We start from the raw sequence: 20,117 nt of genomic DNA, 5'->3' as shown, positions 1-20,117 counted from the left end.
TCCCAAGTTAGCCTACAGTAGCATACCTACAGTGTATCTTATCTAGTACTACAGCATCAGCATTAGCATTAGCGGTGGTATTGCTGAACAGTAGCCTACCTGTGAGCGTTTGCACCTCTCCCTGTGGCAGTTGGCCAGGAAACTGCTGAAGAGAGGGCAGGTGGAAGCTGTCTTGGAGGGCCAGCAGGAAGTCCCCTGTCAGCTGGAAGCGGGACGGGTACTGGACCCACAGCTGCCACACACAGTCCAGGAAGAGCAGGAACACTGGTGCCTATGGAGCACAATACAGGGTTAAGAAAGATGGGAGAAAGATCACCACAGACATATGACTGGCATTAAATGCTGTGTCCTAATGCAAATAGTTTCCTTTCCTTTCCTTTTTCCCCCCCATGACCACTGATAGGTGAGTTGACTGATAGGTGACACACACACACTCCACAGCTTATCCTCTCACCTCTTCCTTGTCGCTGTCCCTGTGGTAGTTGATGCGGCTGAGGAAGCGGTGTCCGGCCATCACCCACTCCTTCTGCACCAGACCCTGGAAGCCCGCCCTGGTCCTGCAGTGGGGGTCACACATCACCTGGACCAGACTGGCCACCACACAGGTCATGTCCCGGTCCTCCGCCTCTGCACACAACAGGAGGAAATAGACAATCAATAAGACTATTAATTGTAACTGAATACAGTAACAGTACACATATTCAGGGCTCAGATATCAGAGGATCATCTACCCTAAACACACACAAAATAAAAGATATTTGAGAAGAGTAATGCCTTGAATAAAAAACAACAAAACATGACAATCCAAATGCCACAGTCTCACATCAGCCCTTTCATTCCCACAAAAAGTGCCCCCCCTGTGGACTAGAATAGAACCTCTCCCAAATCCCCACATCTGGTGGGCAGTTTTTTTCTAACCACAGGCAGGAGGGAGTGTTGGCTGGGCCTGTCTGAAAATGCCATTGGGTCATTTCACTTGTGGTCAGGACACAGTCAGCTCTGTGGTTTTGGGGGGTGATATACGACCCTCTTCTCCAAAAAGCCCACTTGAGGCTGGCCAGACAACACAACTCATACGGGGGAAGGGAAAATCACAGGACAGTAGCAGCCATTGTTCATATAACACAGAGTTCTGTTGACCTTTCAGTCTGTGGTAGCTACCATAGGTATCAACAGACTAGGACTGACTCTCAAAGCCCAATTATATGTGTCAGTACATGGAGTCATGTAATAATAATGTATAAACATGGCAAAATAGTTGTATTTAGTCAAGAACGTCTGTAGCTTTGCCATAAGACTGTTCTCCCCATAATAGACTGCAATATTCCACTCCCTCATCTCTCCAAGGCCGTGTTCTCCAGCCTGGGTGCCAGACTATTTATGTTCAACATCGCTAGTTTGCTACATCCTTGCCTTGTCTAAAACAGAAACAGACAAACTGGCACCCACATTGAACTTCCAACTCACTACAGTAAACTTCAACAACAAAATGAGCCAGTCATCATGACAATATAGTACACTATCATAACACAATCTCACCAGACACAATAGACTACCACCTGCTGTATTAGTGTCCTAGTAGAGTCGTGCTTGTACAGTACGAGTCTCCTTCAGGGTAAGCCCTAATACCGCTTTAATGAGGAACGCAGTGTGAATAATAAATGAATGGATTTAATATTCGGTGCTGCCTGGCCCTCGTCATGTGACTCACCTTGCAGCACCACAGTCAGGTGACCTCCGCGGAGCAGGCAGGCCACCTCAACAGCTTTCCTCAGACAGCACCTGGGGAGGGAGCAGAGCATCATGCTAATCAGGCTAATGCTATGCTACTATCACAGTTCTAGCTAGTTTCAGCACATAGACGCTTCCACATCCATGTGTGTAAGCCTGTAAAAAAGCTATGCACTAGGTCTACTGTGTAGTTATAACAGACTCACACACATATTGAATATATTGACAGCTACATTCAACATCCATGTGTAGGCATTATTATAGCCTCATGCTAAAGGGATGTTCTGTAACAGTATGTAAGAGCATTCTAAATCTGCATGTTACAGCTACTGTAACACAATAAAGCCACACATTCAACCAGGGCTAGGCTAATGTGCTATAATGGTACATTAATACTACATCAATATTGCGCTACAGGCTTACAAGAGATAAACCAAGCTATGCACTCTCATTACTAGGTAGACATTAAAAAATCTACCAAATCAATGTAGGCCTGGCACATTCATTACAGATGATTTATTGCTTTGGTGAGAAGCCAATCATGACCTCTCACCTGGTGTAATCCAGCCAATGGGTGCTCTCCAGCGTAGACAGCCATTTGTCATCTGGCACTGACACAGATGTGGAGATGTCTGTGGACAAACACAGAAGACAAAGAAACCTTGTTCATGTTTTTGTCAAAGGAGCCTTATTGTACATACAGTAGGTTAGAGTGGGGATTTGACAAGTTTTAAGATATACTATTGCACCTGAAATCTTTAAATAAATATTATCCATAGCCCTACATATTAAATGTTTGGCTGTAAATAAATCTCTTCTGAAAACACATCGTTTTAAGTCTTTAAAAAATATTTCACAATTGTTAAGGTAGTTCAAACATGACATGATGACTGAGGCCCATAGATTTGTGTGGTTGTTGTCTATCCAAATCCCTCAGCCTTGTGTAGAGGTATCACACAATAAACCAAACAATGTGAGCAATGTGTGAGCCGTGGGAGTCAGCGACCCTGTGGTGTGCCCTGTCCTGTCCCTGTGAACTCCACATCAGCACAACAGAGAAGGTGTTGTCTAGGAAACGAGTTGTCTCCTAGTCTAGGAAACCGTCTCTCAAAGCTGTTTTTACTTCTCAGAGCATTAGAGGAAGAAGTGTCAGGAAAAACACGCCACCATCACATGGTGCTCACATATCGTAAAATATGAGTAGTGTACGCTTATATGAGGGGGTATACATTTATTTATTGGGTATGTTGGCTTGAATCCAAATCCGTAATTTCAGGAGGTAAATTGGTGTCTTGGATCTTGTCAACTGGATGTGATCTCTACTAACCTACCATCTCTGTCTTAGTAGCATTGTAATGGGAAGCACATGGAAATAGATTAACACCACTTTATGTTCCCTATAAAATATGCATGCCCACTGGCCCTCAGGGCTGGAGTCCCCCTCCATAGATGCAGTGTAAAACCTGTGCCAAAGCGAATGAATGTCAACAAATAAAAAAGACGCCACGGGAGAGACAAGGGGAGGGCTTGCCAATGAAACAGGCAACCCCAATCAAATGTCACTGGTGCAGGCTATCATGTGAAAAGAAAACAGAATACAGTCCTATGTTTACATGCACTGTAGCAATATTTTGACCTACATTTTGTCCACTGTGGGTCTTTGTCAGATACATTAAAACACAGACTAATACACTTGTCTTTCCAAAAGGTGCACAAGGTTTGCACTGACCTCCCAGACACAGAGCCCGTAGGCGGGTGTGTGCCAGCTGTATGTCTGTGGGTGAAGGCATCTCTTCTCCCAGCTCCACCACCACACACAGAGACTGGCCCCCAAACAGGATCAACTCCAGGTTCCTACAGTAACATCCCACAGGACAGACAGGCAGGGAGGCATTAGCATTATTCTCTGTGATTAGACATGTCACACTCCATTACTGTGTAACCATAGCCCAGGGCTACTAAACTGTCTTTGCCCCAGGCTACGCGCTGTATCAGACATGCACAAGGAATAGCATTCAACAATAGCCTGCTAACCTGTCCCATCTCAGGAATTGCCGGGTAACATGTACAGTGAGGGAAAAAAGTATTTGATCCCCTGCTGATTTTGTACGTTTGCCCACTGACAAAGAAATTATCAGTCTATAATTTTATTGGTAGGTTTATTTCAACAGTGAGAGACAGAATAACAACAAAAAAATCCAGAAAAACGCATGTCAAAAATGTTATAAATTGATTTGCATTTTAATGAGGGAAATAAGTATTTGACCCCCTCTCAATCAGAAAGATTTCTGGCTTCCAGGTGTCTATTATACAGGTAACGAGCTGAGATTAGGAGCACACTCTTAAAGGGAGTGCTCCTAATCTCAGTTTGTTACCTGTATAAAAGACACCTGTCCACAGAAGCAATCAATCAATCAGATTCCAAACTCTCTACCATGGCCAAGACCAAAGAGCTCTCCAAGGATGTCAGGGACAAAAGATTGTAGACCTACACAAGGCTGGAATGGGCTACAAGACCATCGCCAAGCAGCTTGGTGAGAAGGTGACAACAGTTGGTGCGATTATTCGCAAATGGAAGAAACACAAAATAACTGTCAATCTCCCTCGGCCTGGGGCTCCATGCAAGATCTCACCTCGTGGAGTTCCAATGATCATGAGAACGGTGAGAATCAGCCCAGAACTACACGGGAGGATCTTGCCAATGATCTCAAGGCAGCTGGGACCATAGTCACCAAGAAAACAATTGGTAACACACTACGCCGTGAAGGACTGAAATCCTGCAGCGCCCGCAAGGTCCCCCTGCTCAAGAAAGAACATATACAGGCCCGTCTGAAGTTTGCCAATGAACATCTGAATGATTCAGAGGAGAACTGGGTGAAAGTGTTGTGGTCAGATGAGACCAAAATCGAGCTCTTTGGCATCAACTCAACTCGCCGTGTTTGGAGGAGGAGGAATGCTGCCTATGACCCCAAGAACACCATCCCCACCGTCAAACATGGAGGTGGAAACATTATGCTTTGGGGGTGTTTTTCTGCTAAGGGGACAACTTCACCGCATCAAAGGGACGATGGACGTTGCCATGTACCGTCAAATCTTGGGTGAGAACCTCCTTCCCTCTGCCAGGGCATTGAAAATGGGTCGTGGATGGGTATTCCAGCATGACAATGACCCAAAACACACGGCCAAGGCAACAAAGGAGTGGCTCAAGAGGAAGCATATTAAGGTCCTGGAGTGGCCTAGCCAGTCTCCAGACCTTAATCCCATAGAAAATCTGTGGAGGGAGCTGAAGGTTTGAGTTGCCAAACATCAGGCTCGAAACCTTAATGACTTGGAGAAGATCTGCAAAGAGGAGTGGAACAAAATCCCTCCTGAGATGTGTGCAAACCTGGTGGCCAACTACAAGAAACGTCTGACCTCTGTGATTGCCAACAAGGGTTTTGCCACCAAGTACTAAGTCATGTTTTGCAGAGGGGTCAAATACTTATTTCCCTCATTAAAATGGAAAATCAATTTATAACATTTTTGACATGCGTTTTTCTGGATTTTTTTGTTGTTATTTTGTCTCTCACTGTTCAAATAAACCTACCATTAAAATGATAGACTGATCATGTCTTTGTCAGTGGGCAAACGTACAAAATCAGCAGAGGATCAAATACTTTTTTCCCTCACTGTACATGATTACAGGTTAGTTTTGACTTTAAGATTCTGCTGTGAAGCAATAGCCTTTGGCATCTCTCTCGCTCACTCACTCACTCACTCACAAACCTGATGTCATCCTTCTCATGGTAGATGTTGCTCTGGAAGCTGGCCATCCGTAGCAGGTCACTGCCCCGAGGGTGTCGCCAACACCAGCGCTGGAGGACAACAGTCACACAGATTTAGACACAACGTGGTCTCAATAGTAGTGGTTTTTGTATATGTTCTGAAATCCCTGTATGAGTTTGTAGTGCCAGGGCATGAGATTTTAACTGAGTTTTCTGACCTGACTGATATTGAGGGGTCACATGATGAGTGGTGGAGTTCTACTTACAGGAATGCGTCCCTCGTTGAAGTGGGCAAAGGTCTTCTTCAGCTCAGTGTCTAGAACTTTCTGAGGGACCACGTTGAACTTGGGCAGACTGACATGAAATAGGAGAAAATTACTTTAACCATTGCAAGTTTAATGGGCATTTGGGCTAGGACACTAACTTTACACCAGGAGCACAGTGTGCACAGGCTTCTGTTCCAGCCCAACACTAACAGGACCAGAGTGGGCAACTATTTCATGTACTTTATATTTTCCACTATTCAAGTTCCAAACAGGTTAACCACTAGGAAAGCGTCAGGTGGTGGGTGTATAGGCTACCTGGTGGACATCTCAAAGCGGTCGTTGACGGAGCTGACCCTCCAGCCGCAGGCCCCGGTCCTCTCCAGCTCCTGCTCCCAGTCCGACAAACTATCAAACCAGTTCATGTGGGCGTCACGCCTACGGTTGCTTAGGAACTGCTTCATCTCTGTCGGAAAAGGTGGGGGGGAAGAGAGTGGGGGTGGTGGAGAGATTGAGCTTTCCTTGAGAAAAGCCACACTGAAACATTGGTTATGCTGATTTGATGTGTATCACTATTAATACATTTCTATATCACGCTTAAAGCTGCATTATGTAACTTTTTGGGCGACCCAACCAAATTCACAGAAATGTGAGTTATAGATCTGTCATTCTCATTAAAAGCAAGTCTTAAAAAACTGTAGATATGTTCTATGTGTGCTATTACTATGGTTCCCATTCTTAAGTTTAGTTTTTGCGTCTTTTACTTTCGATTTTGTACACCAGCTTCAAACAGCTGACAATACTATATTTTTGGTTATGGAAAATATATTTCACAGCGGTTTAGATGGTACAATATTCTCGACACTATACTTGCTTGTTTTGTCACATAAACTGAAATTAGGCGAACTTTTAGAATTTTAGCAACCATGAAATGGCAGAGCGATTTCTGCATAGTGTATCTTTAATGCTATTCTATTCAGCTAGAGTGAACGTGTGAAAACTCAAGACTGATGTGGTTGTAGGTCAGGGGTTTGCAGTTGTTTGGTGTATAGACCTGAACTGAACACATCCTGACCACACAGCAGGGTGATGTTTCAGATACTTTACATTAGAGCTGCCTGAGAGCTAGCTGCCTGTGTCCTGTCCAGTGTAGCGTACCGTAGCATTGCATAGCATATTAGCATGGTGTACAGTAGTGGCTCATGTTTCTGTATACAGTATGTTCTGTCCAGTCAGATATTCACTGTAATGGTGAAAACCAAGTGACTTCTTAGTTGGCAGCTACATGTTTTAGCTTTTGTTTCTGCACCTGTAACTTTCTGTTGAAATATATATTATTTTTTTTTAAATATTTGATGACATAAAGGTCCAGCCTTTTTAATAGTCTAATACAAAAAAAATACAGTAATACAGTTTCTAACTTGTCTGTCTAGCAAACCCCTCTAATGCTTTTAATATGTGAAGAGCTTCAGTGCACTGTATTAAAAACAGTACGTTCTTTATTTTGGGAGGATCTTTGAGAGCCAGAGAGAATATCTCTAAGCTTGAGATCTTATCAAGGGCCTGCATGCAATAGCAATTATATCCAGCCCCATAACCCTCCATCTCTGGCTGATTCTGAAGTATGCTGTGGTTACATTTCAGACAAAAAGAGATGTGTGTGTGTGTGTGTGTATGTTTGTTTGTTTGTGTATGAATGACTCATAAAGAAACGATTCCAAGTACCTATATGACCTCTAAAATACTTAAGTTCTTTGTACTCAAAATGTGCTCTCTTCAATATGACTTTTTAAAAAAGTATTCCAGCGTGTGTGTGACTCACCAACACTCCCCAGGGCTGCATTCTGGAAGGAGAGGACAGCCCCTGGCTTCAGAGGCTGGTAAGTCTTGGCAATGGTGTACGTTATCTGAGGAGGAACAACAAGACTCAGTCTGCTGATCAGCATGACAAAGTGCATCAGCTTTCAACATGGAGTGAGACCCCGTATGCATGATCACAATGACCTACAAGACACATCAGTTTATCTACTCACAATGCTGCATAATATCCATTTGAAACTCAAAATCACAACCTTCTGAAGTCAATCTTCAAATAAGGAGACGCTGCGCATCATTTTTTTATCACACATGCTGACATACAGTATACACACACACACACACACTACCTCCACAGCCTGTGTGTCAGGAGTGAGGCGGTCAAAGAGGAAGCAGAGAACACGCAGGTCCCGACAGTACAACACCAGCTCCTCAGGAGTGAACTTCAGAGAGGAGCTAGCCGTCACCAGCTTGGTCCGGGATGGGCCCACTGCAGCACAGAGGTTACACAGCCATCTTAGAGTCAAAGCCAGGTACACAGAACACACTACACCACTGATGGTTCACAGCTAATGCTTCCTGTGTCAAGCCTAGTCTTGAATTGGGTTTAGGATATTACAATTGTTTATATCATTCATCATATTTTTTTTACAAGTACATCTTGTGGCTCTCATAGCACAAAGGAGTTTGGGACCACTACAGCCTAGTAGAGTTGTAGAAGAAGTCTTACCAGCTACAACCTTCTCAATAGAGGCCAGGGCCACGTCATGATCCCCCAGGAGCACAGGGTCTGCGTTGTCCTACATACAGAGGGTTGGAGGGATGGTACAAATATAGGTTAGTTTGTCTGATCAGGATATTTTACACCAATGAATGGATGGTCTGAAAACGTTCTATATGATGTTGTTGATTGTGATGATGATGATTATTATTATTTGCCCGCTAGCCTTCTTCTAGCAATAATACGGTATCATTACTACGATCACCAGTCCATACTCAGAGCTAGTCCAGTACTCACGTCAGCTTTGGGGCTGTCCTGAGGCACAAAGGCCACTCTGAAGTGGGTACAGAAGAGAGTACCAGACAGCCATCCACCCCCCTCCTTGGCAGTTAGCTTCTTCCTCACCAACACAGCCCTCTGGAGCACACACTCTCCTGGGGAACACAGACAGGGGATTTAGGCTGGAGCACACACTCTCCTGGGGAACACAGACAGGGGATTTAGGCTGGAGCACACACTCTCCTGGGGAACACACACAGGGGATTTAGGCTGGAGCACACACTCTCCTGGGGAACACACACAGGGGATTTAGGCTGGAGCTTACTGAATAGAATACAACAACTTTATTGTCCACAGAATGTTTCAAATCTGGCTGATATTGAAAACAATAAAAACGTAGACTATTTTAGAACATTATGAGAGTTCCATCGTCAAGACTGAGCATTCCAAGGTAAAGTGATGAATTGTGCAAAATACCAGAATGACTGTGTTTGAGGGAAGGGAGAGGGTAATGTTGAGTGTTATGTATAACAGAAATGTGAGTGAATGTAAACTTCAGCATTGAGTTTATCAAGAGGCTGGGAGGTGCTATTTTCTCAGCTATGTCAGCCACTGAACGGTTGAGTCAAGCAGATATACAGTGCCTTCGGAAAGTATTCAGACCCCTTGACTTTTTCCACATTTTGTTATGTTACAGCCTTATTCTAAAATCCTCAGCAATCTACACACAATACCCCATAATGACAAAGCAAAAACAGGTTTTTAGAAATCCTTGCAAATGTAATAAAAATAAAAAAAACAGACATACCTTATTTACATAAGTATTCAGACCCTTTGCTATGAAACTCGAAATTGAGCTCAGGTGCATCCTGTTTCCATTGATTATCTTTGAGATGTTTCTACAACTTGATTGGAGTCCACCTGTGGTAAATTCAATTGATTGGACATGATTTGGAAAGGCACACACCTGTCTATATAAAGGTCCCAGAGTTGACAGTGCATGTCAGAGCAATAACCAAGCCATGAGGTCGAAGGAATTGTCCGTAGAGCTCCGAGACAGGATTGTGTCGAGGCATAGATCTGGGGAAGGGTAACAAAAAAATTCTGCAGTGTTGAAGGTCCCCAAGAAAACAGTGGCCTCCATCATTCTTAAATGGAAGAAGTTTGGAACCACCAAGACTCTTCCTACAGCTGGCCGCCCAGCCAAACTGAGCAATCGGGGGAGAAGGGCCTTGGTCAGGGAGGTGACCAAGAACCCAATGGTCACTCTGACAGAGCTCTAGAGTTCCTCTGTGGAGATGGGAGAACCTTCCAGAAGGACAACCATCTCTGCAGCACTCCACCAATCAGGCCTTTATGGTAGAGTGGCCAGACGGAAGCCACTCCTCAGTAAAAAGGCACATGACAGCCTGCTTGGAGTTTGCCAAAAGGCACCTAAAGACTCTCAGACCATGAGAAACAAGATTCTCTGGTCTGATGAAACCAAGATTGAACTCTTTGGCCTGAATGCCAAGCGACACGTCTGGAGGAAACCTGGCACCATCCCTACGGTGAAGCACGGTGGTGGCAGCATCATGCTGTGGGGATGTTTTTCAGCGGCAGGGACTGGGAGACTAGTCAGGATCGAGGGAAAGATTAACGGAGCAAAGTATAGAGAGATCCTTGATGAAAACCTGCTCCAGATCGCTCAGGATCTCCGACTGGGGCAAAGGTTCACCTTCCAACAGGACAACGAACCCTAAGCAAACAGCCAAGACAACGCAGGAGTGGCTTCGGGACAAGTCTCTGAATGTCCTTGAGTGGCCCAGCCAGAGCCCGGAATTGAACCCGACCTAACATCTCTGGAGAGACCTGAAAATAGCTGTGCAACAACGCTCACCCATCCAACCTGACAGAGCTTGACAGGATCTGCAGAGAAGAATGGGAGAAACTCCCCAAATACAGGTGTGCCAAGCTTGTAACGTCATACCGAAGAAGACTCAAGGCTGTAATCGCTGCCAAAGGTGCTTCAAAAAAGTACTGAGTAAAGGGTCTGAATAGTTATGTAAATGTTATATTTCAGTTATTTTTATTTTATAAATTAGCAACATTTCTAAAAACCTGTTTTTGCTTTGTCATTATTTTGTGTGCAGATTGATGAGGAAAAAAAACTATTCAATCAATTTCAGAATAAAGCTAACACGTAACAAAATGTGAGAAAAGTCAAGGGGTCTGAATACTTTCCGAAGGCACTGTAGTTGTCTGGCATCCGGGTCCAGCTTGCCATTCGCCTCATATTTCCGATCACATTGACATATTTCATTCTTTGAATGTGACATGGTGTGTGCAACCAATGTGACTACAGTTCTACTGTACATAACAGTTAGCTATGTTGTTAATAACAGCCCTTACATATAACACCTCTCTAATGTACCTTGATCCACAATCACAATTCACCAGCTTGTGATCGGGCTCCATAAACTCAAAATCATTGAAAGAGGGTTTCAGAAAAGGTACTCAGACATTCATTCTCTCTCTAAGACGGCACGCAACATTCAACTCTCTTTTGTCCTTCCAGACTCTGAATCGGTGTCTATTTCTTTACCTTCAGACAAAGATTTTAGCTCAGTCTGCCTACGTATCTATCAGTCTGTATCAAAATGGCAGCTGCTAATGTCTCAGTAGAGAAGGACCAATTCTCCTGTCCGGTCTGTCTGGATCTACTGAAAGATCCAGTGACTACTGCCTGGGGACACAGCTACTGTAAGGACTGTATTGAGCGCTACTGGGGATCAGGATGATGAGAAGGGTGTCTACAGCTGCCCACAGTGCAGACAGACCTTCATCACAAAGCCTTTTCTGAACAGAAATACCATCCTGGCTGATATGGTGGAGAAACTGAACAGAGAATTCCAAAGTGTTTTCTTTTATGCTAGACCCGGAGATATGCAGTGTGACGTCTGCTCGGGGAGAAAACGCAAAGCGGATATGTCCTGTCTGGTGTGTATGGCCAGCTACTGTAAGGCTCCCCTCCAACATCACTATATGTCTTCTGCATTTCAGATGTACACGCTAGTCAAAGCCTTGCCAAAACTGCAGGAGAAGGTCTGCTCTCGTCATAAACTGCTGGACAAGTACTGTAAGAACAGCAGTGTATCTGTTATCTGTGTAGATGAACATAAAGGCCATGATACAGTCTCAGCTGCAGCAGAAAGGAGTTAAGAGAGATTCAGGTGAAAATATGGTGGGAAACATTCCAACTGAAGAGAAAAGAGAAGAGATGGGAGATAGAACGGCTCAGAGAAGCTATGGCGTCACTCAAGAGCTCTGCACAGGTAGCAGTGGAGGATAGTGAGAGGATCTTTACTGAGCTGATCCGCTCCATTGAGAGAAGGTGCTCTGAGGTGAAGGAGTCGATCAGAGCCCAGGAGAAGGCTGAAGTGAGTCGGGTTGAAATACTCCTGAAGCGACTGGAGCAGGTGGGTGAGCTGTAAGCTGTGGCTGGATCAGCTTTCACACACAAAAGATCACATCTATTTCCTTCAGACGTACAAGGAACATTGTAAACCCTGTCTCCGAAGATTTGCCTGCCACTTCCACTTACCCAGGCTGTGATTTTGGGGCGGTGAGGAAATCGGTGACTGAACTCAAGAAAAAGTTGGAGAGCTACTAGAAGGGAGTGGTGGAGATAACCATGGCAGTGGAAGCTGTCCACGTGCTAGTGCTACACAAACATATTTAAAGCAAGTGAGGAATCATTCCATCATCGTAATTATTGATATCAATGCAAACATTGTCACAAATACAAAAAGGCAGCATGATACCAGAGGCATGTGTGTGTCAATTAATTCATTTTCCTATTTAGATTGATGAAGAGTCCCCTGCCTTTTCTCATTGTGGTGTTTTGACAAAGAACAATTAAGCTATTTGTATCAACGCCAGTCATATACTAATCCATCTCACACTCCAATTTTTTCTTGTCAATATAATGTACTTATGTATCCTCATTACACTTCAGATGCATTTTCCAATCCAAATGCATGACTTCCCTTCTGGGCAGGGATGTATTTATTGGTGCATATTTACTGAGCCTTCTTTTTATGTCAATAAAATGTGCAACTTAACTTGCGCTTGTCTAGTCCCATGGGATACAGAGGCAAATATATTTTCCAGACTGATACAGCTTTGGCTCTACAGCTATCAATATTAGGCTATTATCATGTTATTACGCCATAAATGTGTTTAAATGCTTTGTTGGGAATTATGAATGTATGCAACATTTATGCAATTTTGAAATCTGTTTGTAATATTGTGTTCATGCTTGAAAATAAAAGATTCCAGAACTCTAGAACCCAGAACAAAGCTTCCAAAAACAAGCCCTTTCACCAATACATCTCTCACATCTAAACACACCGGGCACACAGACACACCCTCTCTCACACAGCAGTGAGACTGAGACAGCACATTCGTAATGCTCTCTCACAGCAAAACAAAGCCTCTCCCAGCTAGTCTTTGGTTTCCATGGCAACAGAGTCCTGGAGAGTAGAGGGGGAAAATTGCCTTTTTGTCTCTTGCAAGGGAAGTGTTTGGCCAGACACCATCACGGTGGAGAGAATGTTAGAATCTTTCAGTTTTTAGAACAATAAAAAGGATTTGGTGGGTTGTTGACAGGGCTGAATTCCTTCAAAACTAAATTTAAGGAACAACTGAATTCCTTCAAAATAAAGTTTAAGGAAAACCAAAAAAGCAATAAGTCAAAAACATAACTGCACAAAGAATGCCATTTTTGCTACAGCTCAACCTCAGACAGCCAATTAGACCTCGGTTGAGAGAAGATTTTCAGGGACACCGAATTGCATAAATAGAGCAAAACAGTACATCGTAATTTAACACATCAAATGCTTGTTTATCCTATGAGAAAAGAAAGTGTGGTTGTAATCAAGGTCATCACTGCTAACACTCCAATACTTTGCCCATTGCACAAGATTAACACCAAAGCCTAGCGAAAGCTACTAAGAAATCTTCAAAAGGTCCCTCAACAAAGCCACAAGATCTTTGGGGGGGTGTGAGCTGAGGACTGGAATCAAGCAAGGCAGTGTGATTAGGCTATGTTTACGCCGACTTCAGTCCCACGACGCCAGATCAAAGTCACAAACTCTCAGCACAAGTATTCCCTTTCTAAAGTCCTGGACATATAACTAGGAATTAAACTCCTGAACCAGGCGCCCTAAGGACACTTTTACACACAAATGAGCCTTGTTTCTAGGATTGCCTGTTACTCTTTGGCCAATCAGGCTCAGTGGGATTTGCGTGCTCCTTTTTATGGCTCCCCGGGTGCAACAGTGCTGAAGACATTCCTCAGGCATTGTGGCTCACAGATGTGAGAGAGGGGACAGGAAGTGACTGTTTCTAGTTTGACTGAGTTCTGGACTGGAGAGTTTGCAGGTAGTTTACAGTCGCACAGCATGGGAAGCTGAGGCTTGAGTCACTCAATACTCTGTATACAGTGAAGCTGTTTATGAGACGACACTGGTAATTTAACAGTTTAAACAGTTTTACTTTCGTCCTGCAGAGTGCAGGCCCCACCCCCACCACACACAATTGCCTTTGTCTCCCTCCCTTTCTAACCCTCTCTCGCACACAAAAACACATGTACACACAGACTCACAGATGCACTCAGACACAAGCACATTACACAGACACTTTCATACAAACACACGTAAACACCGGAAAGTCCCCACTGTGGCTCTCTTTTTCTTTGTCCATTGGTGTTCTGCCAGTGGATCGGACAACCTGAGAAATTGCCCGGAGAGAATAAAGCTGAATGTGATTATGAACCACATGCTCCATTTTAAATTGTATTTGTTTCCAACCACATTTGTTCTCCATTTTGTTCCTATGTGCGTGCAGAGGAGACGTTTCTGGCCCTCTGCTAACCAACGGGAGAGAATAAGACAAGAATCCTATTTTTCCTAACACCTAAACCTACATCTAACCCTAACCTTAACCCCAAACCTAACCCATAAGCTTAAAATATTCATTTTAACAAATTCAGGACATGAAAAAAGTCCTGCCTTTTCAAAATGTTTCTTGTTTTCCAACCTTGTCAGGACATTCTGGCGACTTGTCAGTACATTGTGGTCCTGATAATGTAGGAAAACATGTATACATATGCACACACACACAGAGAATGCACAGAGCGCTTCACTATTTTTTTAGGTAGTTAGTGTGCTATCCAAATTGAGCTTTTGTAAGGAACTTCAAGTCATAAAGCATACAATGTTATATTCTTCACCGATATTGACCTGCTCTTCTCTTGTCACTCAGCAAGGCCAGCAGTGAGTCCAACGATTGACACCAACCCAAATCCAGTGTAACATAAGTGCATGGATCAGGGGATTGTGGTTATGCTCTGAGGAGGGTCCTGTCCACTTGGCTTTGTCTGTGGATCTATAGTAGGCCCCTCACATTCAAAAGGTACACCATCTATCTACCCATAGCTGTTTGTGCTGCCCTGACCCATTTACCCCCCGGAGCCCGCTCTGGTTTCCCCTGTCTTGTGTCCGAGTGTTATCTGAGAATGTGATGAATGGCACGCAGGGTTGTATAGTATACAGTACACTGAGGCCTGGGACTGTTCCGACTGTCTGTGGGATGCTGCAACGTGAGCCCTTTCACTTAGTTTGCTTCCACAGATTCCCCATTCCCTTCCGTGGTGCCTCTGTGAAAGTGTGTGTGTAACACATTTTTCCGAGCTGAAAGTCCGTTTCCAACATGAGAGAACTCCGTTTGCAGAAACTATGACAGTGTTTCCCATTCGGATTGATCCTTTCAGCCTTAATGTGAGGCAGATTTCCATGACCAGCTGTGTTTCATATCTGCCATGGCAGGACATAGAAAACTGGTCAGAGAAAGGGAAGAAGGGAGGAAGAGGGCCGGAGAGAAAGAAAGACGGACGGACAGCATTTCACAGTCACACGACAACAAAAACAACTCAGAATGGGACCACAGTGAACCTCAAACCGACTGGGAGAGTCTGGAAAGAATGAGATAGAAACTGTTTCTGAGTTAAACAGAAAAGGTGAATGAAGGGGGAAGTGAGGGAGGAGGGACGGGGAGGGATGTGTCTACGTCAGCGATACAAGGTGGACGTGAGAGCTGAAAGTGAAAGGGACAAGGAAACACACACACTGCTCCCACAGAGGTGCTGTGAATAACTGCTGATATGAAACGTTAGAGATTAGCTTGGCTCTGGAGGGGCCCTGGCCTGCCAACATTCCTGTTGTAAAGCTCCTGCCGCGGCGTGCTGCGGACACTGAGATTATGACCAGGGGCAGGGGCCAGCAGCACTGCTCTCCGCAGCGCACTGACACACTGTTCTCACAGAGGCTACATTACAGTAGCTTAGCACTATCAATCAATCAATCAATTTTATATAGCCCTTCTTACATCAGCTAATATCTCGAAGTGCTGTACAGAAACCCAGCCTAAAACCCCAAACAGCTAGTAATGCAGGTGTAGAAGCACGGTGGCTAGGAAAAACTCCCTAGAAAGGCGAAAACCTAGGAAGAAACCTAGAGAGGAACCAGGCTATGAGGGGTGGCCAGTCCTCTTCTGGCTGTGCTGGGTGAAGATTATAACAGAACCATGCCAAGATGTTCAAAAATGTTCATAAGTGACAAGCATGGTCAAATAATAATCAGGAATAAATCTCAGTTGGCTTTTCATAGCCGATCATTAAGAGTTGAAAACAGCAGGTCTGGGACAGGTAGGGGTTCCATAACCGCAGGCAGAACAGTTGAAACTGGAATAGCAGCAAGGCCAGGCGGACTGGGGACAGCAAGGAGTCACCACGGCCGGTAGTCCCGACGTATGGTCCTAGGTGCTCAGGTCTCTCAGTTGGCTTTTCATAGCCGATCATTAAGAGTTGAAAACAGCAGGTCTGGGACAGGTAGGGGTTTCGTGAACCGCGAGGCAGAACAGTTGAAACTGGAATAGCAGCAAGGCCAGGCGGACTGGGGACAGCAAGGTGTCATCATGCCCGGTAGTCCTGACGTATGGTCCTAGGGCTCAGGTTCTCAGAGAGAAAGAGAGAACGAGAGAATTAGAGAGAGCATACTTAAATTCACACAGGACACTGGATAAGACAGGAGAAGTACTCCAGGTATAACCAACTAACCCCAGCCCCCGACACATAAACTACTGCAGCATAAATACTGGAGGCTGAGACAGGAGCGGTCCGGAGACACTGTGGCCCCATCCGAAGAAACCCCGGACAGGGCCAAACAGGAAGGATATAACCCCACCCACTCTGCCAAAGCACAGCCCCCGCACCACTAGAGGGATATCCTCAACCACCAACTTACAATCCTGAGACAAGGCCGAGTATAGCCCACAGAGGTCTCCACCACAGCACAAACCAAGGGGGGCGCCAACCCAGACAGGAAGATCACGTCAGTAACTCAACCCACTCAAGTGACGCACCCCTCCCAGGGGACGGCATGAAAGAGCACCAGCAAGCCAGTGACTCAGCCCCTGCAACAGGGTTAGAGGCAGAGAACCCCAGTGGAGAGGGGAACCGGCCCGGCAGAGACAGCAAGGGCTGTTCGTTGCTCCAGAGCCTTTCCGTTCACCTTCACACTCCTGGGCCAGACTACACTCAATCATATGACCTACTGAAGAGATAAGTCTTCAGTAAAGACTTAAAGGTTGAGACCGAGTCTGCGTCTCTCACATGGGTAGGCAGACTTGTTCCATAAAAATGGAGATCTATAGGAGAAAGCCCTGCCTCCCGCTGTTTGCTTAGAAATTCTAGGGACAATTAGGAGGCCTGCGTCTTGTGACCGTAGCGTACGTATTGGTATGTACGGCAGGACCAACTCGGAAAGATAGGTAGGAGCAAGCCCATGTAACGCTTTATAGGTTAACAGTAAAACCTTGAAATCAGCCCTTGCCTTAACAGGGAAGCCAGTGTAGGGAAGCTAGCACTGGAGTAATATGATCAAATTTATTGGTTCTAGTCAGGATTCTAGCAGCCGTATTTAGCACTAACTGAAGTTTATTTAGTGCTTTATCCGGGTAGCCGGAAAATAGAGCATTGCAGTAGTCTAACCTAGAAGTAACAAATGCATGGATTAATTTTTCTGCATCATTTTTGGACAGAAAATTTCTGATTTTTGCAATGTTACGTAGATGGAAAAAAGCTGTCCTTGAAACAGTCTTGATATGTTCGTCAAAAGAGAGATCAGGGTCAAGAGTAACGCCTGAGGTCCTTCACAGTTTTATTTGAGACGACTTTACAACCATCAAGATGAATTGTCAGATTTAACAGAAGATCTCTTTGTTTCTTGGGACCTAGAACAAGCATCTCTGTTTTGTCCGAGTTTAAAAGTAAAAAGTTTTCAGCCATCCACTTCCTTATGTCTGAAACACAGGCTTCTAGCGAGGGCAATTTTGGGGCTTCACCATGTTTCATTGAAATGTACAGCTGTGTGTCATCCGCATAGCAGTGAAAGTTAACATTATGTTTTCGAATAACATCCCCAAGAGGTAAAATATATAGTGAAAACAATAGTGGTCCTAAAACGGAACCTTGAGGAACACCGAAATGTACACTAGGATTTAGTAAGAAAACAGTGATACAGATGGGTGCAGTTTCAAAAGATGGACTTGCCTAAAGACATGTGGCTGACACTGTGTTTTCAGACCCACATGTTATTATACGCGTATAGCTACTGTATTTCTCACATGGAACTAGCATCATATTCATCAGTCTGGGTCTTACCTGGTAAGCAGCGTAGTCCAAACATGTCTCTCCCCCGTGCGTTGACACCACTGTGACTCAGCATCCTCTCCTGTGGGGGGAACAGACAACAGGCCTGGTGTTATTACTGCATCCATTTCAATAGTTAGAGAAGCAAACACTTATGTGATTTGTGCTTGTAACTCAAGGTCTTCCTATTGACCACATTCCCAAAAACCATAGCCAATCCCACAATGCGCCATGATGACTCTCAGTTTCCATGTTTTATTAGTCGTTTTTTTCTGTACTGTATGATTTGATGCGGTCTCAAAGTACTCCAGGCTGTTCTCCTAGCAGCATAATCCAATCCCATAGAACCACAGGTTGCCATTACCGGACTATTGGCTAGCTGCTAGCACATATGGGCCCATTTAGCCTGAGCTCCCACCCCTCACAGAAGACCATTTACATAGGGTATAAATCATTCAATGCACAAGACATAGGCCTATGCATTGAAAAAGGAACTGTTTGTTCTGGTACTGACCACTCAGGCAGTCCAGTATAGAAACATAGAAATTGCTTTGAACTGAGGTCAAAGTACACAATTAATCTTTATGGTACTGATTACTCAGCAATTCTTTGCAGCCTACAAGGTCAATGTTCACAATTATGTTAACTTTTGGTGCCAGTTTAGTCACATATTTCTTTGTTTGCGAACTAAAAACAACTTACTATAATGTGTGACAGATACTCTTCGGATACTATAACTCTCGTGACACACACAATGTAGTGGTGAAGTGAACTGCGTGCCAACATAAACATGCTAATGAAAACGTATGGCACTCTTCTGGTTTCCTTTAAGATTGACAGTGGCTAAAACCTCACGAGAGCATTACACAAAGAGAACCTTTGCTCCTTAAACGGTTGTAAATTCCACTCATTCATAGCGTATCTGTTTGCCTTGTCTGTGAAACTATAACAGAACTTGCACATCTTTCTGAGTAATAGTAGTATTGGTTTTCAGCTTCTTCCCATCATCAAATCACACAGCATTTCAATTCTTGCCTCAGAAAACAAGTGCCAATTCTCAAGTGAAGAAATGTGGTAAATCCATTTTCCAAATTCATTGGCTGCAGTTGGTGTGAGACAAACCCCAACCCCAAACTGCCAACCCCTAACAAAAACTTCAGAAATGGGCTAACAGTCCTGACTTTCTCAAAACAGAAGATAAAGTCCTGGGTCATTCCAAGACATCCTGGACAGGGTTATTGTTCCACCAATTTTATTCACTCAAACCTCCACAGGAGAGCTGAGTTAGCAGAATGGTGGAAAAACAAGCCTGTTTTCAAATTACAAGGGAGGACACTAAAACTTCACAAGGTTCTTGGTTTCTGCTCGCCAGTACACCATTGTTAATTTTCATCTGGCTTTTCAGCTTATATGTTTTTCCATTGTTTCAGGACCAATTCCCTATTTATAACTCAAACACCCACATCTGCATTGCTCGCTCTTTTTCTGAACTTCACAGGATATTTAGATCCTGTTTAATTTTTTCTCTGATAAGCTCAGTTCCTTGTATCAACCGTTTTGGGAGTTAACAACTTAACAAACTCTGTTTCTGTGCCTTGGAGTTGTGTTATATTCAGAAGTTCAGTAAACATATTTGGATTCCAACAGCAGAAATGCTCCAAACTGCCCCACCAACTAAAACTACATTGGAGGCTAAGGAAGAATAGAGTGAAAGCCCATCAAATAAACTACAACAAAATGTGTCATAACATGAAGAGTAACTGCACTAGACAAAGGTAGAACAAGTCAGCAGG

At 44.2% G+C, this 20,117-nt stretch overlaps 1 protein-coding gene across 1 annotated transcript in view; it reads right to left on the bottom strand.

Annotated features, from left to right (window-relative positions):
• The window catches only part of mtmr11 (myotubularin related protein 11), a 29,738-nt gene that overhangs the window by 3,869 nt on the left and 5,752 nt on the right, over positions 1 to 20,117 (bottom strand). Inside the window, 14 exon segments of the mRNA XM_041873999.2 lie at positions 100 to 156; positions 158 to 271; positions 455 to 627; positions 1,712 to 1,782; positions 2,285 to 2,363; positions 3,461 to 3,585; positions 5,497 to 5,585; positions 5,762 to 5,849; positions 6,077 to 6,224; positions 7,581 to 7,665; positions 7,924 to 8,063; positions 8,304 to 8,373; positions 8,592 to 8,728; positions 18,337 to 18,406. Coding sequence (XP_041729933.2) covers positions 100 to 156; positions 158 to 271; positions 455 to 627; positions 1,712 to 1,782; positions 2,285 to 2,363; positions 3,461 to 3,585; positions 5,497 to 5,585; positions 5,762 to 5,849; positions 6,077 to 6,224; positions 7,581 to 7,665; positions 7,924 to 8,063; positions 8,304 to 8,373; positions 8,592 to 8,728; positions 18,337 to 18,406 — 1,446 coding nt within the window.

Source organism: Coregonus clupeaformis, chromosome 17 (assembly GCF_020615455.1).
Source record: "Coregonus clupeaformis isolate EN_2021a chromosome 17, ASM2061545v1, whole genome shotgun sequence".
Classification (NCBI taxonomy): domain Eukaryota; kingdom Metazoa; phylum Chordata; class Actinopteri; order Salmoniformes; family Salmonidae; genus Coregonus; species Coregonus clupeaformis.
Note: the sequence above shows the minus strand (reverse complement) of the source record. Positions and strands in the feature narration are given on the sequence as shown.